The sequence below is a fragment of the Toxorhynchites rutilus genome, chromosome 3 (genome assembly GCF_029784135.1).
Source record: "Toxorhynchites rutilus septentrionalis strain SRP chromosome 3, ASM2978413v1, whole genome shotgun sequence".
NCBI classification, from domain to species: Eukaryota; Metazoa; Arthropoda; class Insecta; order Diptera; family Culicidae; genus Toxorhynchites; species Toxorhynchites rutilus.
In genome coordinates, this window is record NC_073746.1 from 272,606,855 (window position 1) to 272,632,947 (window position 26,093).

The following is a 26,093-nucleotide window of genomic DNA, read 5'->3' on the forward strand; positions in this document are numbered from 1 at the left end:
TATTTACCTATACTTATTACATAAATTCACAAATTTTTACATTTAATTTACGAACTGAACTCATGAGAAGACAAAAAGTGATTAAATTCAAAAGTGCCCTAAAGTTCTTGCAAATCACAATGTCTGCTTCATTCCATTGTACGCAATCACTATACAAATTGTGTCAAACTTAGGCCGTCCGCATACGGGTCAACTGAAAACCAACTTCAACTTGACGAAGGTTGGAAGCATGTGAAATCGAATGGGAGTCCGCACACGGGACAACCAGTTGACAAGGTTGACTCTACCTGTTGGAAACAACCTAGCATGTCAAGTCGCCGCTGTTTGAGATTGACAACATATTCGTTCAATTTTTGTTCGCGTCATTTTTTGTGGTTCGTTCAAATGATGCCAGATTATATTTTTCTAAATCTGTGTAAATTTGTTTTATCAAATAGAAGATGTGTTTACAAGAATTGAAATATGTTTCAAGGATTCAATAATATGTGAAAGCAAATAGAAATGTGTTCTCGTTATGCATTTGAGTTTCACTATATTATTGTGTTTATGACAATATGTATATCCAATGAAAGGGCTTGACTAGAGTTTATTTGTGATAGATGTTAATATGTTTGATGAACTCTCCTAAAATTTTCGTACAATCATTAGTGTTATACAACTAGTTATTCATTAATCCATATTCATGGTGAACACTAGATCTTGTGGTATATATTAAATATTCAGCAAACGTATTTTGAAAAAAAAAACTGCGTATTACATGATCTTCCAAGATGGCATCCACTACAAAAAGGTGGACTAGCTATTTTTCTTCTCAAAACACCATCAATATGGGTATTAAATGAAAGGGCTTGACTAGTAGTTATTTATGAAAAATCTAAACTTGAAATAGCCACCACAAAATAGCAATATATTGATTTATATTTTTTCAAAACCTCATCAATTTGGGTATCAAATGAAAGGGCTTGACGAGTAGAACACAGTTATTTATGAAAAATCTAAATTCAAGATGGCGACAGTCACAAAAAGGCCAATTACATTTTTTTAAACTTTTATCCAACTCCCGCATATAGTAACCAAACGAAAGATTTCCTACCTTTTGATTGTTTGCTTTTGAATTTAGTACACACCTTATTTACATTTTCATTATCATTATGCGTATTCAATAATATAAAAAATCCAGTTTGTCTGCCGCTACAAAGTGACCGATATCATATATTCTAAAAAAATATTGATTGGGATATGTGTATTAAATGAATAGCCTTGACTTGGAGAACACACTACATTATGAACAATATAAATCCAAAAAGGTGGCGGCTACGAAATGGCAAGCCTGTATACTATATGTATTGTAAAAAGTAAACTAATATTAAATATTTGTAAACTTTAGAAAAGTTTAAGTGAACAGTGTTTTTTAATTTAATGTTTTAGTGTGTTTTAATCTGATGTTTTATATAATAATACTAGCTGACCTGGCAAACGTTGTTCTGCCATTTAAATTATTTCTAGAGAATATTTTGGGTGTTAAATAAAACATAACTAATGTATTTTAAGTGTGTTTGAATGTTTTAACGATATACAAAATTATTGTAATGTTATTGATAAAAAAACGAATGAAACGATTTCAACGAAAATTGTATGATGTTTCATGATGTATTTCATTAATGTAACTGATATATTTGATCTCTCAAAAGTTAAATGTAAAAAAAAGCAATATATTTTTGGCGCAAAGTTAAAAACTGAAATAAAAAATGCTGTCTCGTTGGAGGAACATACGCGCTTCTATTTTTCAATATGCATGGCTAAATTTATAACTGCAAATATCAATATCTGCGTTATTGATATTTGTGAATGATATTAACAGTATTTATTCGTTAATATAATAAATATTCGCCTACGCCTGCGATCGTGTCGTTGGTGAAATCTCTAGGAAAACGCTTGGTACATATTCCATCTACCATGCAAGGCGATGAAGGTTTCGAATCACCGCATGGACCATACACCATGTTTCATACCACGTTAAGCCCCGATTTTTCCTTGCAGCGCTTTCCATTCAGCGCGCATCAAGTGCGTTTGCACAATATCAGTGTCGGCCCCAGTTCCCAAAAAAACTTATTGTACAGATAGAAAATAGTCAGTAATTCAACTAGAAAGAAGTCACATTTTATAAAACATCCGAAAACAAACCGTATATATTTTTATTTTATTATTTTGTAACTGTCAGTCCCAGACAGTCCTACCAAGACACTTTCCTACCAAAAAGCTCAACGTCGGCCCCTAGGGACCAACGCTGGGCTTAACGTGTTAATCCGTTCGTAGAAAATATTTTATCTTTTGTAACCATAACTTTTAATTGTTGAAAATTTTACACATTTTTCTTATGAACAATATACTTCGATAAATTTTTAGTCTGTTTCTGCTCCAATATTCTATTTCTTTATTAACTCCTTCGGGTACGATTTAATTTTCAAAAGAGCGGACCAAATGCAAACGCTTCGATGGGTCACGTATCGAATAATTTCACTACTCTGCTATATAAATGAAACACAAATTTCCACATAACTCGAGAAATAATCATGCAAATGGACCAAAATTTTGCATATGGAGGTTTTAGGGATCGGTATATGGTAGTTTGAGCCCTTCTCTCAAGGGGAGCTGCCATACAAATGAAACACAAATGTCTGCATAACTCGAGAACTAAACAAGCACAATTTGGGATGTAACAGTTTTTGGTTACGAGAAATGTTTCTATGATGGTATGACACCATTCCCTCCTTTTCGGAATGGAGAGGGGGTCCCATAAAAATGATACACATATTCCAACCAAAAATGTTCCAACCAAGCATGACAATTGAAAATTTTCGGGAAACTCTGAAGGAAAATGGGAAAATTCGGAAAATTTAATTCCCATATGATCTACAATAACATAGTGACAAGCGTTGTTAGTCCATTGGATGTTTGCGCTAACGAAATTGATCTTTGTTCGAAACTGGAAATGGATTTTCAGGTAATGAAACGCACTCCTATATCTTCTTCTATCTATACCAATAAAAATGTATCGCCAAATGTGTTGATAAGAGCAAAACTCGAGGAAAGAATTGTCCGATTCAAGGCTGTCTTAATTCTATCATATTTTCTGTATAAAACATTTATTCCATGTAACGGAGAAACATGTTATTTGCAAGTGGTTGAAAAATCTCGAACGAGAATTGTGACTGAAAATAATCTGATATTATAATGATGAGTTTTGGTAGAAGTACTAGGAATTTTATAGTAAAAGGTAAATTCAACGGGATGGATTAGAAGAACAATCAATGAACAGTTCTGCGATTGGACTCATGAACATGCGCTTGGTAAGAAAACGTGAATGTTTGAAGATATTGGTAACACAAATCAAATTTTGGGCGGGACGAAGTTTGCCGGGTCAGCTATTCAATAAATATCCCACGCTACTAATTTATTAATTTATACATTTAATAGAATAATATTCTATTATTGATTTTTCGGTCTCACAGACCTATGCGCGAGTATAGGAGTGTTAATAATTCGAAACACGTGGTGCTGAGCTTAATTTAAGCCTTTTTCTATTTTTTTTCTGATAATCCTACAAAAACTAATTATAATTATATAAAATTATCTTTAGACACTATTTATGATCAAGATTGTTTCACCAGTAGTGAAAAATGTGATTTTCAATTGCACAGAATGCATATTTGATATGAAAAATATATTTTTAATTCATAATTTTTCTTCTGAAGGTGTGTTCATTCTATATGAAAATCCATTGTCTTTATCGCTTCACAAAAGATCCAGAGTCAGGTTCGTCATTTGAAGATAACAGATAAAACTTAACGATACCTGTCAGTTTCGAGTTGCTTCGTGTGCGGGTCGAAGTTGAGCTCAAGTTTGACAGCTGAGATGAGGATAAGTTGAGATCGAGTTTCAACCGTTTGCGGACGGCCTTAGAGTCCAGCTTTTACCTACATTTTCGCAACTATAGTACATTTCAGTTGGATCAGCTAAAAACTGCTCACATCTCTCATTGAACACTATAGAACGTCAACACACTATTTTTCACCACTTGAACAACAGGAAGAAAAACATCTGCTCTAAATTTGGAAGATCAATCGAAAAATTCGGGTTCAAATTTTATTCAATAATAACTAAAACCACATAATGTAGAGGAACCTCAAGAAGCACACAGAGCACACTTCTGATTCCAAATAGTTTAGAAATTAGGGTATTAACAATCATGATGCGAATGGAACCGATATGGGTTAGGATGCTGGAAGTTTACACACTATCAATCACTTTTGAAGCCATTTAGCAAACTTACGTTATTACTTCATTTTCCGTATCAGCATGCCCAAACTTGTTGTACTTCAATGAATCTCTCCTTTCCCATTGTAGAATCCCTTTTAGGCTGAGCACTACCAAGATATGATTAATTGCCGCAACAGGGAGCGATGATTATGATTGATTGTTTTAATATTTCTTCTCAGTCCCTTTTCGGCTGCGACTCCGGTCGGTCTTTGGAACTGGTGATGGCGAGACCCGGGGAGCAAACAGCTTTCGTATCTGACCGGAAAGATAAATTTGCTGCCGACCCCCGAAAGTGTGTGTGTGTGTGTGTGTCTAAAATCGGAGCAACGGGATTGATCGATTGAGTTGTCGCACGAGTCCTTTCGCAGGCGCAAGCGGCGAGTGGCGAGGATTGGATGAGAATTAATGATACGTGTGGTGATAATTACTGGGATGGGTTCCTCAAAGGAAAACGGGGTTGCGAATTAGTGGTTGAATGAACGTATTGACCTGCCGACGGGGATTTTGGGCTTAGGGCCTTTCAACGTTGTCCCCGGATCATTAATATTTCTCCCACGCAGATGCTAACAGCTCAATCATGGATTTTGGCGCCCCTGTGTCGAATTCGATCCGTTAGTTGATACTATTGCTATGCGTTGGAGCATTCGAGCCTTCGTCAAATGCTCGTTCAAGCGTTCCCCCCAGTTTTGATAATATCTAAATTCTCACACAGTATTTGATTAAAAATGTTCGAGCCGAAAGTTCGGAAGGGCTTAGGTTAGTTGAGAAGGGAAGATTCATGTGATTAAAATAGCAATCACTGCTGGCACATCTTCTGTTGATCACCGGTAACCAGTTGATTTGTCTGTGGGTCTTCCGCACCCAGATGCCAAGCAGTATCCCATTTTCCGGAAGCCACACTGTGTTCCTATCGCCGGTTATGTATCCCTTTGGTAGCTATTCCTGGAAACGATACGTGCGGTTGTTTGTCTGTAGCGGAAGATCCACTTTCGTACGCTCCATATCATCGTCCTTCACGGATGAAGAGCGACTCGTATGGCATTATTCTGTTCGGCTTCTGTGGCCTATAATCAAATCTTGGAACGTAAAAAATGGATAAACACCCCCTCTTCCTGTCTTTCTCTCGGTGCTTACATAAGCTCGGTGCAAACGGGTCTGGTTTGTGTTGAGCTTGTTTACCGAGTTGAGAACGACACGAAAGCAAAGCCAATTCAATTGAACGTGGGAAATGTACATATGGATGCGGGAGTCATTGAAAATTATTCGAGCTTTATTTTGCACTGATTCTAATAGGGTTACGCCGGAAGAACAATTGTTTATTTGAAGGAGCAGACTGAGTGTGTCCCTTCGAGAAGACATGCATAATAAATGCATTCGACAGAGAGAACATTTCATTGTTATAAGTCTGTCTTGGGAGTATCTATACTTTAATCGCACACAATATATTACTGAGGTGACGGGATCATACCCAGGGTTGCCATAATAAAATCCGTGTTTTTGGACTCATAACATTTTTTTATTTTTATTTTTGTCTCAGAAAATCTGTACTGAAATCTGTATCAAATCTAGTTCAATGTTGGAGCTTTATCTCAGCTGTAATATCATTGATTGGTATAGTTATTATTAATTCGACAATGTTGATGGTATCCACGTAGAGCTTTTGAACTGATAGGGGAGCTTTGAAGACCTCAATTAAGGAACATACGAAAACCTAAAAAAATCCTAATCCTGAAAATGTTTAGAAAATAATAGCTAACCCGGTAAACTTCGTCCTGCCCAAAATTATTGTTTTGATATGAATGTTTTAGAACAAATTTCTAAACTTTTTCTCATCAAAACATTGTTCTATGGGCAGAAGAAGCGCTGGCCAATGTGTTGAAATTTTCGGAACAAATGTTCAATTTGGAGGAAACAGCAGTACGTACAATACCTACAAAAAAAAACTGGTTATAGCTGGTTCCGGCCAAAAAAACGTCCAGGCAAAAGTAGTTTACACCGATCGAGAATCTTACACTGCCCTGTTTTGTGGTAACGCAGCCTTGCAGTTAGCAACAACGTTGATTCTGTACCCGTACAAATCCAGGATGCCAAAAAAAATCTGGCAGAGCTTGACCGGAAGCTGGGCCGCAGCAAGAACGGGATCGGGTTTGATGTCCCGGATTGTTCCCGTTTCTCAAGGATGTTTTTGTACCCTAGGCTTGTCCAGCAGGAAATAAAGTTCCGTATTACTCTCTATCAAAATTAACATAAGTCACATGTCTCTTATGAGACGATGCTGCTATGCACGGAGAAAAAACATAAACCTGGTTCATCTTCCACAAAATTCCACTCAAATCATTCAGCTGCTGGACGTCAGCTTTTTCAGAACACTCAAAAGCTGTGGATAGAATGACGAACCTACAATCGACATTGATCAACGTTTTCCGGCGATGTGGATTGTATACGTTAGATCCTGGTGCTGTTAATTATTCAGGTATTATTGGAAAAGCATCTTCATCACAAGCTGTGCTGCCAATACATAAACGACATATTACTACTGTAATTCATTCGATCATTGATTTCGACTCATTTAACTTGTTTACAACATAAATCATTTTCGAATCTACTATTTAAAACGATTCATTATTATAACAATTTTATTATTGAAATTAGGAACACCAGTTAACGGAATTGGGAAAATTACGTTTTTGCCGATTGGAATTAGGACCAAAAGGTGCAAAAATCCATCATTATAGGAGGTTTGAATATAGCAACGCTCTCATCCGTATGTTTATCAGTAGCGTAACAAATACCAAGCAAGTATCACAATTAAGAACATTATATACACGTAAGCAGTAATTTTTAGAGTACACAAATGTTAAATATTGCCTTAGCTGAGCGGTATATCGGTACTTTACGGTAACTGTTTATGGGCAACCACAGACGTAATACGCTCGAATCTTCTTGGCTACCGCCCCTCGTGTGTTGATGGATACTTTGTCTGCATCTGTATCTCCCTTATGTACCGTTTTCTCTCAAATTCCGAACACTTCATTTTCAAACGTAAATTTACTGAACTTAAATATTTGAAATAATTGAATAATATAAACCCTGACATTCTTTGTGGTATAGGCTTGATTTTAACATTACTCACAGGTATCGATACTGCCCAAAACTTATAATATACTAGCTGACCCGACAAACTTCGTCCCGCCCAAAATTTGTTTGTTATCAATTCCTTCAAACATTCACATTTTCTTACTATGAGCAAGTTCATGGGTCCAATCGCAGAACTGTTCATTGATGGATCTTCTATTCGACCCTGTTGAATTTACTTTTTACTATAAAATTCCTAGTATTTCTAACAAAACTCATCATTATAATATCAGATTATTTTCAGACACAATTCTCGTTCAAGATTTTTCAACCACTTGCAAATAACTTGTTTCTCCGTTACATGGAATACATGTTTTATACTGAAAAAATGATATAATGATATAAAGACAGCCCTAAATCGAACAATCTGCTAAATCTGCTCTTACCAACACATCCGGCGATCCTTTTTTTTTTGGTATAGATAGAAGAAGATATAGGAGTGCGTTTCATCACATTGAAATCCATTTCCAGTTTCGAACAAAGATCAATTTCGCTAGCGCAAATGAACTAATAGCACTTGTCACTATGTAATTGTAGAACATATGGGAATTTAGTTTTCCGAATTTTCCCTTTTTCCGTCAGAGTTTTCCGATTTTAAATTGTCATGTTTGGTTGGAATATTTTTGGTTGAAATATGTGTAATATTTCTATGGGACCCCCTCTCCATTCCAGTGGAGGTAGGGGTGTCATACCATTATGGAAACATTTCTCATACTCAAAAACCCTCACATCCCAAATTGTGCTTGATTAGTTTTCGAGTTATGCAGAAATTTGTGTTTCAATTATATGTCAGCCCACCCTTAGAAATCGGGAGGAGTATCTAACCATCATAGAAACATTTATTGCACCCTAAAACCTCCAGATGCCAAATTTGGTTTCATGTGCTGGATTAATTCTCGAGTAATGCAGAAATTCGTGTTTCATTTGTATGGCAGCCCCCCTTAGAGAGGGGGGGTGGAGAGTCTGACTGCCATAGAAACATTTATTGCATTCCAAAACCTCAACTTGCCTAATTTGGTTTCATTTGCTTGAATAATTCTCGAGTAATGCAGAAATTTGTCTTTCATTTGTATGGCAGCCCCCCCTTAGAGAAGGGCTGGAGAGTCTCACTATCATATAAACATTTATTGCACCCTAAAACCTCAATATGCCTGATTTAGTTTCGTTTGCTTGAATAATTCTCGATTAATGCAGAAATTTGGGTTTAATTTGTATATTATTGACATCAAGCCATAATCAATATTGGAACATTTTTTTGAAAAATCTGTAAATTCTGTATGAAACCCAGAAAATCTGTATTCTGTAACTACAGATTCTTGGTTTCAAAAAGTATAAAAGTACTAGCTGTACCCTGCCACGTTTTGCTGTGGCACATGTGGTTGCATGGTTGAGTTGAATTTTTAATTTTTTTATGTTGTAACAACAATCCTAGATGTGTTTGGTTGTTTTGTATAGGGTTTTCCAGCTTTAAATTCCGAAAGTAAATTGAAATAAAACACACTTAGAATTCGAATTTCGATGAAACTTTTATTTCAAATTATATCCAAATTATATCTCAATATCCGCTACGGATCCAGTTTGTTCAAATTTACGCACTACATTAGCGATTGTGTGCTCTGTAAGCCGTCCATGACGACCAAAATCCGTCCGTAATGCTCGAAAAACATTTGCCGGTTTCTCATCATTTTTATAGTATAATTTAACAAAATTAACACGTTGTGCGATGCTAAAACGATCCATATTGTAAAATGGCAGACATTCAACTAACTGACGCTTTGGTTGACAGCTATGTCAAACGGTTGTCAGCGCAGGGCTATATACTTTCGGAAGCCCGAAATGGAAAACCCTGTATATTGTATCATAGTTTGAGCTCAATCGGTTCCGTACTTTTCGAGTTTTTACGCGCACATAAACGAACAGAAAATTTTTATGTACATAGAGATAGATGAGGGAAATCGATAAATTTAAAATCACTACGAAGCACAATTTCAGTTCATCAGTTCATGATTTTGTCAAATACTTGGAAAAAAGATGATTCATTGCTGAATAGTCGATTTTCATTAGAAGCTCAATTTCAGAAACGCACTCTGACCATATATAAAATCATTTTTCTTCCAATTTTCCAATTTCTTCATGTCGTAGCAACACTCCTTGAAGTGGATTGTATATTATGTCCAACATTGAGCTCAATCGGTTCCGCACTTTTCAAGTTTTTGACGCGTACACAAACGAACAGAACGTTTTTATGTATATAGAGATAGATGAGGGAAATCGATAAATTTTAAATCACTTCGAAACACAATATTAGTTCATAATTTTGTCAAACACGTGGAAAAAAGATGTTCCCATCACATAGAACACATATTCATTGCTGAATAGTCGATTTTCTTTAGAAGCTCAATTTCAGAAACGCACTCTGACCATATATAAAATCATTTTTCTTCCAATTTTCCATTTTTTTTATGCCGTAACAACACTCCTTGAAGTGGATTGTATATTATGTCCAACTTTGAGCTCAATCGGTTGTAGTTTCCATTGCCATTTCATTATGGAAAGACTTACGAACGAAAAATGCTATCAAATCATTAAATTTTATTATCAAAAACAAAGCTCTGTTTGAAATGTGTGTTTTGTGTTGTCCAAACGTTTTTGGTGTACGGATACGTTAATAAGCAAAATTTCCGTATTTAGTCAGATTATCATCCACAAGCAATACAAAATCTGATAATGTATCTCCAGAAACGCACTGTTTGGTGCGGTGTGTGGTCTGGATGAATCATTGGCCCTTCTTTGGTACTTTGGTACTTCATCGGTACACCCTAAATTAATTAAATTAATTACGTAGAATGAGTCTCAAAATAACAGAAAATGTGTTACTCTTCCATACTTGTATAGCATTTGTATAATATACTAGCTGACCCGGCAAACTTTGTCCCGCCCAGAATAGATTATTTTCGAATTTTGTTTTTTTAATTATTAATTGTATTTGTTTTTTATAGTTCACTCGGTTAAAAATAGAGGGCGCTATATTTTATATCTGAATGCTCTGAATCTACAGATGTAGTTGGAATATAATCTAGCATACCCGTAAATGAGAGATCTCGAATTTTGAATAACAAATCTATAACATAACAGAATCTGGAATTCGTCATCATTGCTTTTTTAATCTGGGCCAAAAAATGATTGGATGGGGTCTAAATAAATTCGACATGGCTCGTATACTAACTTAGTCGTCTGAAATACGACCTAAAAAAGATTTTTCTTCTTTCTTCTGTCGCATTTTCAGAATTTGCGCAAGCATGACATTATTCAAAAAATCGCATCTGTCGATCAAATGTCCAATCTACTGAGCAACGTTCAAATCCATATTGAACAACCTTCAAAAATAATATATAATCTCCAAATTGTTCCCCTAATTGATTGAATGAGTACTGTTATCTGAAACCCCCCTTTTGATACGGTGAAAATCCTTCAGAAATGATTGAACGGCACTTTTGAAAGTATTTCAAAGCAGCAAAAACAAACCATAAGTCGCAGCCCGAATTAGTGAAAAAGTCGACTATTTCTTTATCGTCCTTTTCTCATCCGAGAAATTTCCAACAACATCTACGCTGTGTCGTTCCATTGTTCACATCCACATATGTGCAAATCAGCAAAAAATCCTGACTTAAGCAATATTCATCGGCAGAAGGGATTTAACCCAACCAGAAAAACCAAGTGAATGCTGAATATTTAATTCCATTCACTCAACAAGTGGGTACCAGCCTGGTCCTATTTGCCACTTGAATAAACAAGTGTCGTAAAAAACAAAAATCCGCCCGGAAAAAGTCAACCTTTTTGCGCCATAAATCCTTCAATTTTTCAACACACACGCGCGCCCACTCATCCCAGATGGGGACACTTCGTGACATACGCAAAAATCGGGCCCCATTGTCATCGGTGGGTGTAAGTTCAAGTGATTCTTGGGGCTCCAATGAGGGGTAGGTAAATGGAGGGACCACTGATTTTTGTCCTGGTCAGCTAGAAGTGTTTATTATTGGAGACCGAAATCAGTGGGTGACAAAGGAAAAAAAAATCAAGTAAATCATGACCCGAAAAACTGTCTGAACGAAGATAGATCATTTATAGGGAAAACAAGGTCGGAAGGCGAATTTTATTTCAAATTTTCGTCCGCACCGACATCAACGCAGCAATTTTTGAAGTATTACTTGTATGGATAAAAATAACTCAAGTTCCATTGCTTGTTGTTTTTCTCCACCCACTCGCTCGATTTCATTAAATGCGTATTCTCTCGCTATAATCGTCCGTGACATAAACTCCACATTTCAATGCTGCCGACAATACAATCAATTAACTGAATTCCTATCATCATGAACCAATCGTCGCTTTCCCGGTATCCCTCGGAGGCAGAAGAGCTTTACACTGTAACGAGCAAACGCTTGCAATATATATATTTTCGCATATTTACTCATCTCATCTCCACCCTCTCCCTGAACTGCTGTAATTGGCCTGCCAGCGGCAGCATTAATTTGCCTGTGGCGTTCAGCAATGTGCACCCGTTCGCAAAAACGGTTATTACTCCGATGACATTTACGTAATTTAAATTATAATAAAACCCCCTGTATGTGTATGTGTCTGCCTTTCTGTTTCCCTTGGGCAATTTGAAATTGTGTCGTCGTACCGTGAGGATCATAAACCTCCAGAATCTCCTGGAAATCCGATAACTAGGGGCAGATTGGAATATTTTTTTTTGAATTTCATTTTTTTCATTACGAAGCTCTTTCAATTATACAAATTTTGACATATAGTGTAGGATTCTTTAAAATGGAGGAATGAATTTTTCAAAATTTTCGAAATTTCAATACCTTGCGAAATCGTATTCATTGAGGAAAAGTAATATGTAATACGATTTCTTTTATTATATTTTATACTAGGACTAACCGTTTTCGAGATATAACCAATTTCATATAATGAAAATAATGTTTGTGAAATTTATGTACTACAGGGGAACTTCGATATAACGTACTCTCGTTATAACGTACCCTCGATATAACGTCACTCGATATAACATACATTTTACCTCGATATAACGTACACATTTTCAAAGTCCAAATGGATATTTTTTCGAATATTGTTTTTCTGAAAGAGCAATAAATTATCTGTATTATGATACTAAAGCTTGTTTTGTACCTTTAACCAATCCCGAAGTACAACTGTTTTGTGATTCCGGATTCTCAATGAACCAAATTTTAACCAATAATACGAAGGAAAACATTATGAGAAATGCTGGCTTCGTCTTCTAGTTGTATTTATTCATTAACCTCACTCAAACAACAACACAATAAAATGATATAACCTACGTTTCTGAGTTCTTTATTATGCTTCGATATAAAGTACAATTCGATACAACGTACAATTTTGAAAGTAGAATGTGCGTTATATTGAAGTTTACCTGTATGGCGTGATGTCCATCAGCAATTATCGATTTTCTATTATTTCACGAATATGATTTTTGTTATATAAAATTAGTCATATCTCGCGAACGATTAGTCCTAGGATAAAATGCAGTTGCACTCAGTTTTTCACAAAAAATCGAATGTAGATCTTTCATATTACTTTTCTTAAATGGATACGATACGATTTCGCAAAATATTAAAACTTCGGAAATTTTTTTTTAAATTCATATCAGCATTCACTGTTGATATACGGTTTACACAAATCAGAGATTGCTCTTAAAAACCTGATGTCTATATTTCTACTAAATTGATTCCAAAAGAAGCATAGGAGAGCATAAGAATCACGCCTACCACTACATCACTGGCGCCTGATTACTAATGCTGACCCACTACACAATATTTGACCATTCCAATGTTTTCATTTACTCCCTTAAAGTAAATTTGGAATACAACAATGAATTTTGTTAACCTGTCTCGTAACAGCTGTTCGAAAGATCGAACAACAACTTTGATAATCTTTCACGGCTTTGGAAAGTAACCGTTAAGGCATTTGGCATTAAGTGATATTTTAGTTTAGTAGATACCACTTACCATCTATTTAATTCAAATTTGGATAACTTCATTGCGTTATAAGCTTGATCTAGAGCAAGTATGTGTGGATGGTGTTTTGAATTTCAATAAAAAAAATCTGCAGTATTGTTACTGTAACAGAAGAACACATATTGTGATGTAGGACAAAAACCAGTCGATTGGGCCTTCTGCAGAAAAAAAAAGTGGGAAATTTAAATGCTAGAAAAATCGAACGTTGGCCACCACAAACATATTTTTTCTGCTTTTTCTGCATCATTTCCAACACATCTGACCTCCACAGCGCGTTAAAAGTAAACAAACTAGCTACTTTAGAAGACGGAAAGTTTTTTATTCATTTTTCTGCATTTTCAATTAAAAATGTTTGTAAGTATCAATTAATTTACTTAGCACTTGAATCAATTAACATAAAAACATACTTGAAATCTCCGAAAAAAAAATTACATTGAAAAAAAAATTTTTAACATTGACATTCTTTTTTCTCAAAAATGTATTTAAAATTCTCAAAAAAATATTTGAATAGCCCATACAATAACCAAAAAGTGTATTCGACAAAGTTTTAGATCTTATTTAAATATGAACGTTTGTCATCTTTCTATCTTTTGTAGTTTTTTTTTTTTTGAATATAAGGCATTTTGGAAGAAGACTCCTTAAAGAAATATTTTACCCGTACAATTTTTGTGTGAATTCTCGCGGTTTGATATGTTTATACATGTTTCCAATTAGAGCAAAGTTTGGAGAAACGGCTGATCAGATCTGCGTCATCCATATATGTTGTGAGTTTGTCTTCACCCAAATTAGAATGACAGAATACTTTGGTAGATAATTGAGATGATAAGAAAAACTAAAAAATTGACTATGCATATCTTTATATATAAAAGAGGGTTTATCCCACGTACGTATAACTCATCATCACGGGAGAACAGCTGATCAGTTATGTGTCGTCTATATATTTTGTGAGTTTGTCTTCACCCAAATTATAATGATAGAATACTTTGCAGGATATTTGAGATAAATGGGAAAATTTGAAAAAAAAACTATACACTATATATATATATATATATATATATATATATATATATATATATATATATATATATATATATATATATATATATATATATATATATATATATATATATATATATATATATATATAGTGTATAGTTTTTTTTCTATTTCTACCTGTTTGTTCTATATTTCCCTATCGATCCTTCGATCCTTTTTATTGCTGCTATTATCGGCATTGTGTTGTGTTTTCCCTGAATGTGAGATACTGCTAATGATCTAAATCGTTTATTGCTATTTCGGTCCTTATTGTTCGTTGCTTATCTTTACTGTCTAACTACGGTGTGGCAAACATTGTCATTGTTTATTTAGGATCGTTTCCTTATTTTCTAAAAGTTCGAGAGCAACTGCTTGTTGTTGTTGTATCTGTGTTAGGGCTCTGAGTTGTTCGAGCGGGCACTGCTTATCTTCAGGTAAATTTGGAGTCGTGTTCATCCCAGGGTTGACACTTCGGGGGTTAAGGTTGGTCTCGTAGTTAACTACTCCCCCTTCGAGTGAGGAACGTCCCGTTTCGATATCTGATGCTTTTGAATAAGTTCTTGTGGGCGACAACTCGAACCAACTGGTGTTCCGCCAGTGGTGCTTACGAGCGGGTGCGTCCAGGTAGGTTGCTCGCTCCGGGTGTGGCAATAAATCTCTCGTCCGACGTTGCTCCGTCCTGATCGCTGCGTTTGTTCACTTCACTCGCGGCGAAATTCTTCCGATTTGCACTGAGTCGCGAACCACACACTTCGATTTTCCGATGCACTAACACTTTTACCGATTTATCGCTCTCCCCGGGCTTTCGACTGCGCCAGTTACATAACTTACGTTAGGGAGGTGATATATTTGAAATAAAAGAGATGTTGTTCTCTTGAAGCTAAAATACCAACTGATTTTTATTCATCATTACATTTTACTCCTAACTTCCTATTTCTACCTGTTTGTTCTATATTTCCCTATCGATCCTTCGATCCTTTTTATTGCTGCTATTATCGGCATTGTGTTGTGTTTTCCCTGAATGTGAGATACTGCTAATGATCTAAATCGTTTATTGCTATTTCGGTCCTTATTGTTCGTTGCTTATCTTAAACATTGTCATTGTTTATTTAGGATCGTTTCCTTATTTTCTAAAAGTTCGAGAGCAACTGCTTGTTGTTGTTGTATCTGTTGTAGGGCTCTGAGTTGTTCGAGCGGGCACCGCTTATCTTCAGGTAAATTTGGAGTCGTGTTCATCCCAGGGTTGACACTTCGGGGGTTAAGGTTGGTCTCGTAGTTAACTTATATATATATATATATATATATATATATATATATATATATATATATATATATATATATATATATATATATATATATATATATATATATATAAATGGATTTCTGTCTGTCTGTCTGTCGGATTCTTATGGACTCAAAAACTACTGCACCGATCGACATGAAAATTAGTACGTAGGGGTTTTTGGGGCCGGGGAAGCTTTTCGTGATAGTTTGAGACCCCTCCCCCCTCTCTAAGGGGGGCTGCCATACAAATGAAACACAAATTTCTGCATTACTCGAGAATTAATCAAGCAAACGGAACCAAATTTGGCATGTGAAAGTTTTAGGGTGCAATAAATGTTTCCACGGTGGTTAGATATTGCTCTCCCCTCTCATAGGGGGGGCTGCCATACAAATGAAACACAAATTTCTGCATTACTCGAGAATTAACCAAACAAATGAAACCAAACTAGGCATATGCAGGTTTTAGGGTGCAATAAATGTTTCTATGGTGATTGGACCTTCCCTCCCCTCCTTAAGGGGGGGCTGCCATACAAATGAAACACAAATTTCTACATTACTCGAGAATTAATCAAACAAATGCAACCAAGTTAGGCATCTGGGGGTTTTAGGGTGCAATAAATGATTTTACGGTGGTTAGATACACCTCTTCCCTCTCTTAGAGGGGGCTGCCATACAAATGAAACCCAAATTTCTGCATTACTCGAGAATTTAACAAGCAAATGAAACGAAATTTGGCGTGTGGAGGTTTTAGGGTGCAATAAATGTTTCTATGGTGGTTAGACATTCCACCCCTCTCTCTAATGGGGGGCTGCCATACAAATGAAACCCAAATTTATGCATTACTCGAGAATTAATCAAGCAAACAAAACCAAATTAGGTATATGGAGGTTTCAGGGCGCAATAAATGTTTTCACGGTGGTTAGACACTCTACTCTCCTTTCCAGAGGGGGGAAGGGGGGTTGGTGGTCCGCCATACGAATGAAAAACGAATTTCTAAATTAATCGAGGATTAATCAAGCAAATGAAACCAAAGTTACATGTGGAGGTTTTAGGGTGCAATAAATTATTCTTTTGTGGAAGATACTCCTTCTAGGGGGGGGGGGGTATTTTAGGGGGCATAAAACGTTTCTATGGTGAATAGACACTCCCCCATCTCTCTCTCTCTCTCTCTAAGGGGATAAGAGGAGGGGGGTCTGTCTTTATTCTATCATATTTTCTGTATCAAACATTTATTCCATGTAACGGAGAACATGTTATTTGCAAGTGGTTGAAAAATATTGAACGAGAATTGTGTCTGAAAATAATCTCATATTATAATGATGAGTTTTGGTAGAAGTACTAAGAATTTTTTAGTAAAAGGTAAATTCAACGGGGTCGATTAGACGATCAATCAATGAACAGTTCTGTGATTGGACTCATGAACTTGCGCTTAGTAAGAAAACATGAATGTTTGAAGGTATTGATAACAAAACACAAATTTTGGGCGGGACGAAGTTTGCCGGGTCAGCTAGTCTTACATATATAGAACAGGGATATTTAAAATAAAAAGGTAAAATTCGAAAAAAGATAGCATAATTATGTTTCGCAGTGAAATCATTTAGATCAATTTTAAAGTTCTGAAAGATAACATACAAACTCTTTTGAAATATATTCGTTATTTTCACCAATCAAAATATTCTCTAGAAATAAATTAAATGGCAGAACAACGTTTGCCGGGTCAGCTAGTTAGTAATAATTTTTCAAAGAAAAGACGAACAAGTTGCTGTTGGTAAAACTCTTTCCTTGTAGCAGTGCTCTTATTCCGATGAATGTATGATTTGTTGGTACAGTGACGTCTCGATTATATCACGCTCAAAAAAAATTTCGCGTGATAAAATGGAAACGTGATATATATTCGAAACAGATATTTTTATAAAATGAAAAATATTTTTTCTCTCGAATATGATTTAAACATTATTTTCCGAGCAAAATGCAAAATTTATAGTAAAACGTTCATATATTACAATATTTACGTTTTACGTTACAATATTTATCACATGGACACGTAAAACAACACAGTATAACATGACATAACGAAATTATAGCTGCAGTGCTTTTCTCATAGCAATTTCTTTTGTTTTCTCGAAGACATTGTGTGAAAGACATTGCAGCTAAATTTAAGTTATTTTGTTCTTCACATTTCATTATATTATTCAAATTTTGAATTGATGTTTTGTATGAATAGCATTCTGTTTTTCAGAGCTGCTATTTCTGGTTGATTACTATAACTATTCTTCTTTTTTTCTTCATCTTCATCTTTCCCAACATCGGTATCTACATCCTGTCGGAAAGTTGTGTGTGAAATATTCTTCCTTCTTCGAGGTCCGGTTCCACTATTCGATTACCAGGATCAGTAATCATAAATAAGAAGTTAATACTTCCTTACGGAGTTCGGTTAAAAAAAATACTTTTGGCACCAATGTGCGCTTATTCACATTCACTTAATAACTAAACATGGAATCTTAGGATTCATCTATATATAATCTTTCTGTGCCCTGAATCTGAATGTGCCCTATCGCTAAATTCTGCGAAGTGGGAAATAATTGTTTATTCTGATCTTGGATCGTGGGATTGTTTATAATCTTTGAATTCCGGATCGTATGATGTGTGATGGCTGAGTGGTTCGATGTCTGGCGTTTGTTGATAATAGGTTATCGCTTCGCGGGTGGTCCGTTGCTGGCCGGATGGTTGGTGACTTAACTAAGGTGGATACAGAAATTCTGTCTTCATTAACCAAATACATATTTGTTTTCGACCACATAAAATTGCTTCTTAAATTTTTATGATTGTTGTTGACGTTCTGCCAATATTCAAATTGCTAGATCGTTGAATGTTATTTTTTCAGTGCCTTGTCCAGTGTTTCTGAATTTAGCATGATTGACATTTCTAATTTTTCTCGATTTATTACTTTTATGTTTTGAATTTGTCCCTGATTCACCATTCTGTTGGCGTTGGCCAATCTTTAATCAGTCCATCGCCAGAGGAAATTTCATTCCCACAAGCAATGGTGCGCAATGCAGTTATCTATCATCGGAACGCCTCTAGGTTGTAGTATTTTTTGGGAACTTCCAGAACAAACTGATTTCAGAAGCATTCAAGAGATAGTTTCCGCTTCGAAACAACGAGGGTTCTTCGATTTGCCAATAATCATCAATGGATGTTTATGGGTACCAGAAAAACTGTAACATGAAAATTATCCGATTTTTGTCGGCTTTGATTTATGCGACGCCTTTTTTTCTCCAAATGAGTTAACGTTTATCTGGTAATCGTTTTGAAAAGCAAGGCAGATTCGTTGCAATTATATACTTGGTCAACGGTCGAATCATAAGTCTTCAAGTAATTGAGATAAATGTTCTTTGAAATTATTTATTACACAAACTTTAAAATGAAGACGCTATAATCGCTGAACTCAAACGACGCAGATACTATCATCCACCACAGCCGTTTCTAGCTTGTTGTATTTTCCATTGAATTAAGTATAGAATATCTACCATCAATTAACTTAAACATTAAAACAATTCTACCTTCAGCAGCATATTTAAATTTTCTTATAGTGCTAATAGTTAATACATACAGTTTCACAAATTAATCCTTCTATTTGAGCATTCTTGTGATTGTCGTACGGTGCACCCCGAATTGTTGAGCGATTTGTGATTTGTGTTTTTTTTCATGAGCTTATATCGCCTTATTATCACTACACAAGAATGAATCTACTACAAAAAAAATTATAACTGTCTCTTCCACGGATCAAACTGGGAAACGGCATAGGTCGTGCATTTCGATTCACACAATCGAAGAGAAAGTTTCTCAGAATTATTCATAGTTTTTGATTCTGAGCTTGTGAAAATAATATGATATCAAGCTTTTAAAGAAATATGGGGTATGCGCTACAAATCCACCAGTAAGAAATTTTTCCATGAATACGGCCAATCAAGATAGGTGGCATGAATGCTCAAAAAATTTTTGTTGATTAAATTTTATTTTTTGTTCAATAGTTTAACGGCAGATTGAACTATTCATATAATTTCTGATTTTTCGAAAAACGTGATTAAAGCGAAACATTTTCAGTGACAAATTCGAGAGTGATAAAAACGAGACGTGATAAAAACGCCCAGTCATATAACCGAGACGTCACTGTATGTATGTATGGGCTATTCATATTATTTTCAGAGTAATGAAAAAAGTTCTATATTTTGATATGAAAACTTAAGCATATTCCTATAGTTCGTTCTCAGGCCAAACCTTCGTAGATCTTATAAGTTTTGAGTCAGAAATTTTTGGAAATTTTAAAGTTTTTCCCAACTTTTGTACGAAAAAATTCAACACAAAACTGTAAGACCTGAGAAGGTGTGGTCAGACAACGAAATATAGGAAATTGTTGAGGTTTTTATTAAAAAAAAACAAATAACATAAAAAATAAAAATTCGTGAAATAAATTATTTTGAAAATTGCAATTATTATTTCTCAAAAATATATATATTTTTTTAATTAAGAAAAAAATATATAAATAGCCCATACAACTACCAACAAGTCATCCACATATCAAAAGAAGGGTACTGCTACAGAGAAAGAGTTTTTTTTATCAACAACTTTTTAATGTTTCCTTTGAAAATTTACTACTAATGCTTTACATGTTTGTGTGTTTACATTTTTGTGTGTAAATTATCGCGATTGATATGTCCTGCAATTTTTTTTTATTTAGAAACATGTCCAAAGCGTGTCAAACGCAAGAATTTATACACAAAGATGCTACGATTAAAATATACTTCTCAGGTATTTTCAAACAATGTAGTTTATTTTTGTTAAGTATTCAAATCTGCAAAGTGGCTTAACCCTTTGCGGTCGTATTAAATTTTTATACTACTGGTCGGAATTAATTTCCCTTTGAAAAAGCATATATCACTGCATGTATCATGTGAGTTTATGAAATCTAAATAAGATCTGTTTTTCTAGTGAATTTGAAATGTGCATCTTCTGAACAATGTGTTTTATTGTGTTTTTTATAATTCGTTACCCTCCTTCGTATATATCACACGAGAATAAGCTGACGAAGTCTGACGAACCAGCCTACCGCTGAAATTTTCTCGAATAGAGACAATGAACCTAAGTCATTCCACCAACTTTCGTACAAATTTTTGTGATCCTCCCCTCGTAGTTTAAAATAAAATTTGGATTACTAACGGTGCCGCCACGTTTATTTCTTTTCACTGTAGCTATTGTGTCCGATGTATCGTAGCTATTCAGCATCGTGACTATCCTCTTATGTTCCCACACTAATAATCTTTTGTTTATACTGAGTACCGTTATCCATTATTCATAGAAGCCCCATATTAACTCGTGAGCAGGATTACCAGACATTAAGATTCGTTAACCCTCCTGTACTCGCGTGCAAAATCATAACACGTATATTCGCGCACGGTGTCACAGATCGAATGTAATGTTGCCATTGCGTATTTTAGGCTTGCATATTTAGGTATGCTTTATTGGAATTTATTTGAAGAAGAGGGTAGATTTGAATGAAAAAACTCCAAAAAATATGTTTTCTTCGTCTTTATTATGTTTTAATAGTCATCTAATTCAGCCTCATCAAAACAGAGTAATTTTTTGATACTTCAACACAAATAACGAAATTCGAATTTTTCACTGTTATAAATTAAAAGTAAGCAACTGAATATAATTCATATAAGTATAAAGAGCTATAAAATAACATAAAAACGTATTAATCGATTGTGGTTTCATTGGAGTAAGAATCGGAACATAGCATAACTGCATGCTCGAAGCAAACATATTTTTTACATTTCATGCAGTTGTTGCGTGTTTTTTTGTTGTTTTTTTTTTATCAAAGAGAAGAATGTATAACGTATTCTAGTTGATTACCAGATGATAAAGGTTTTGGAATATAAAGTTTCTTCTTCTTCTTCAATGGCACTAACGTTCCTAGAGGAACTTCGCCGTCTCAACGTAGTATTACTTGCGTCATTTTTATTTGTACTTAGTTGAGATTTCTATGCCAAATAACACGCCTTGAATGCATTCTGAGTGGCAAGCTCTAGAATACGCGTAATCACAGTGCAAGTCAGAGGAAATTTCTTTGAAGAAAAATTCCCCCGACCAGAACGGGAATCGAACCCGAACACCCGGCATGTTAGTTATGACGCTAACCACTCGGCCAAGGGAGCACAGGAATATAAAGTTTGCGTATTTCTAATATTCTTTGTCTCTGTATTCTTGGTAAACTAAGAATTAATGCCTATTTTTAGATGGGGCATAAAAGATTATATAAAAAGATTTCTAGGAACTTCCTTTTCTTTTTCTTGTTTTCTTGTAGATATTGTCCATTATAAAAAAAAATATCCCCGAAGCTGTAACTGGTAAAAATTACCATAAGCCACCGATTAGTTTTTAGTTTACTGTTTACCATTCTTCCACAAGTGAAATTCTTTCAAAAGTGCGTATATGTGTGACCATTATATTTAGCGAATAACTATACGAAAGTCAAACATTCATATTTTGATTTTGAACGTATGAATCTAACGACGAATATATCGACGAATAGTTAACTCTTTGTGGTCGTTTGTCAGCTCTCGGCCACCACAGCAAGAAACCATGCTAGTTCTATATTTTACTCAACCAAGTATCAGTTTATGCTTTTCCTAAACGAAGCTTGATGTCTAATGAACCTGTTCACGAATCAATACGGTGCTCCTATGTGAAATAGATATTCAGTATCCAGGATCAAACAAAGTAGTCACCCGCACAAGACAACGCACAGTGCATAGGAATGTGGGACAAAAATCATAACAGCAGAATTTAGCCATTGTAACACTTTGGTGTGATGGAGAAGATTGTTCATAAGTATCAGAACTCATGTTATTTGAATTTATAAAGAGCAGAATAATTGTTTGCATAAGGGTCTTCTGAATAATCTCATGTAAAAAAATCTTTGCTTGTTAAAAGTGAAAAGTGGTGATCTTTTCAGATACACATTGTTGGCATTAATTACACATTTATTGCATCAATGGCAAAAGTGTCTCATATTCATGGATGATAAAAATAAAATTATGTATTGATTATACTTCATATGATTTACTTTTGGAGACTGTTGTAGAAATCTATGTAGAAAAAAAGAAAGATTTCACATGAAGACGAATTACAAACTATAATTTTCATACAAAAACAACACATTAAAATACATTGTTAAGTTAATACTTATACATAGTTCACAAAAACAATAAAAAAAAATTATTTTTCATAATCTTGCATGTATCACTGCTTTTTCAAGAAAAAGTAATTCCGACCAGTACGATACCCATGACCAAATTCAATACGATCGCAAAGAGTTAATATATGGATCCGTTCAATCCAGTTACAAAAGGAACTGAAATCAAATAAGAACAGTCCGGAAATGATCTTATGCATTATATTCAATAAATATTCCACGCCACCAACATTAATTTATACATTTCATTCAACTAAAGGGTGTGTCACATCAAATTGCATCACGGAAAAAACGCTGTAGAAATTCGCCCAGTAGACCGATCCTTTTGAAAATTTTAGACAGTAAAATAAAAACTATTAAACAACTTTTGGCATTTTCTTTTTATTCATACTTCGAGCCCAAGCCCGTATGCTCGCACCTTCCTCTTTACCCCGTCCATAAGGTTCTGTACAACGTCAGGTTGTAGTTTTTTTTTTTGAACAGAAATCCATTTTCTCTTGAAGTCCGCCTCCGATTTGACAATTTTTGGGTTCTTCCGGAGGGCCTGCTTCATAATCGCCCAATATTTCCCAATTGGGCGAAGCTCCGGCGCGTTTGGCGGGTTCATTTCCATTGGCACGAAGGTGACCCCGTTGGCTTCGTACCACTCCAACACGTCCTTTGAATAGTGGCACGAAGCGAGATCCGGCCAGAAGATGGTCGGGCTCTCGTGCTGCTTCAATAATGGTAGTAAGCGCTTCTGTAGGCACTCCTTAAGGTAAACCTGCCCGTTTAACGTGCCGGTCATCACGAAGGGGGCGCTCCGCTTTCCGCAAGAGCAGATCGCTTGCCACACCATGTACTTTTTGGCAAACTTGGATAGTTTCTGCTTGCGAATCTCCTCCGGAACGCTGAATTTGTCCTCTGCGGAGATGAACAACAGGCCCGGCAGCTGACGAAAGTCCGCTTTGACGTAGGTTTCGTCGTCCATTACCAGGCAATGCAGCTTCGTCAGCATTTCGGTGTACAGCTTCCGGGCTCGCGTCTTCCCCACCATGTTTTGCCTTTCGTCGCGGTTAGGAGCCTTCTGAACCTTGTGTGTACGCAGGCCCTCCCGCTGCTTGGTCCGCTGGACGAATGAACTTGACAAATTCAGCTTATTGGCGACATCCCGGACCGAACTTCTCGGATCACGTCTAAACTGCCTAACTACGCGCTTGTGATCTTTTTCACTGACGGAGCATCCATTTTTGCCGTTCTTCACCTTCCGGTCGATGGTTAGGTTCTCGAAGTATCGTTTTAGTACTCTGCTGACCGTGGATTGGACGATTCTCAGCATCTTACCGATGTCCCGATGTGACAACTCCGGATTCTCGAAATGAGTGCGCAGGATTAATTCACGACGCTCTTTTTCGTTCGACGACATTTTTCCAAATTTACGAAAAATTGACAGTGAAGCATGGCCAACGTGATCTATAAACTCTTATCTGATTATAAGCGAAAGCTGAAGATATAATTCCTTAAAATAAAATTTCTACAGTGTTTTTTCCGTGATGCAATTTGATGTGACACACCCTTTATGAAACGATTGGAAGTGAAGGGAAAGGGGCGTGCACGAAGGAGAAGATCTATTTTATTGAGCGTAAAATAAGCAATATAATAAACCAGAGTGAATAAAGTGCTTCTTGAAAGGCAATACGAAATAGGAATTAAGATATATGAAGTTGTATTTTTAATGCCATTCCCTTCTGTATCTCATTTCGTTCCAGATATATCGCCGTGACGCAGCCAATCAAGTACGCGAAGCACAAAAACAGCCGGCGCGTCTGCCTGACGATACTGCTCGTGTGGGCCATCTCGGCGGCGATCGGCTCGCCGATCGTGTTAGGACTAAACAATACGCCCGATCGGGTTCCCGATCTGTGCGTTTTCTACAATAGTGATTTTATAGTGTACTCGTCGCTAAGTAGTTTTTATATACCGTGTATCATAATGGTGTTTTTATACTGGAATATTTTTAAGGTAAGTCGGAGCGGATGGAACCGCACATGATTCATTATGCATGAGCTCATTGGGGGGTGCACGACTGTTTGCGCTCTCGTGTATCACGGAATGCACTTGTTTGTTCGGAGTGCCAATCGTGATACAAAATCCAATTTGGCCCGCGGGGTCGGACGCAATTCAGGAGAGACAGTTGCGAAATTTTCCGGCAAGGATGGATTGTTTATTATTTCAGCATCGCGAAATAACATCAGCAGACACAGACAAACAATGAGATTTTCCACGAATTTATATTCATGATCCTAATGTAGAGGAAACCATTGAAATAGTTTGTTTAAAATTGCAAATTCTATTTTGCTACCGAGTAATGCCGGGCTAAATCCGTGAGAGTAGCTGAATAGTTGCCACCATGAGGGGGGCGTAACCGAGCGGATAAAGAATATCGCTGCTTTACCCCAAAACCCCCACAATGTGGGTGGCATGCTCACATATGTGTTTGTGAAGGTGGTTGGAGTTTGGGTTATACATGACATGAACGGTGGATATTAAAATTGAATTTTTATTATTCATAAACTATCATCATCATCGTCGTCGTTATCGTCGGGCAACCTCGCCTTATAAACGATGCTCCGAAGTATGCATAATAATGCTGTACCAGGCAACGAACGATGGGGCAATCAACTTCCTTCACATTAGGCAAACGGAACCTGATGTGGAATAAGGCAGACCGAAAAAGAATCAGAATTGTATAATCTACTATGGTTGTAATGAGATTCTATGCGATAGGTATCATGCAATGGCATTATTTCATCGCTTGTATCGAACTTGGGCCCCACTGCATGAAGTTGCTGTTTTTATTTGCTAGTAGATTTTATTTGGGTCCAACGAATCATGTTTCGAGTCAATACGCATTTACTATGTGCACCGATTTTTATATGTCTTGGAAGGACAAAAATTTCTTCAATCACGTTTTAGCCTGTGTTGTGTTTTTGCACACACTTTATTGAACAAACTGCGGCGTAAAA

The 26,093-nt window shown here is 35.9% G+C and overlaps 1 protein-coding gene across 7 annotated transcripts in view; it reads left to right on the plus strand.

Annotated features, from left to right (window-relative positions):
- Positions 1-26,093, plus strand: part of LOC129780098 (dopamine D2-like receptor) — a 542,669-nt gene that overhangs the window by 446,969 nt on the left and 69,607 nt on the right. For all 7 annotated transcript variants that reach the window (XM_055788028.1, XM_055788030.1, XM_055788031.1 and 4 more), the window contains exon 5: positions 24,837-25,089. In XM_055788028.1, the coding sequence (XP_055644003.1) occupies positions 24,837-25,089 (253 nt within the window). The remainder of the gene's footprint in view (positions 1-24,836; positions 25,090-26,093) is intronic.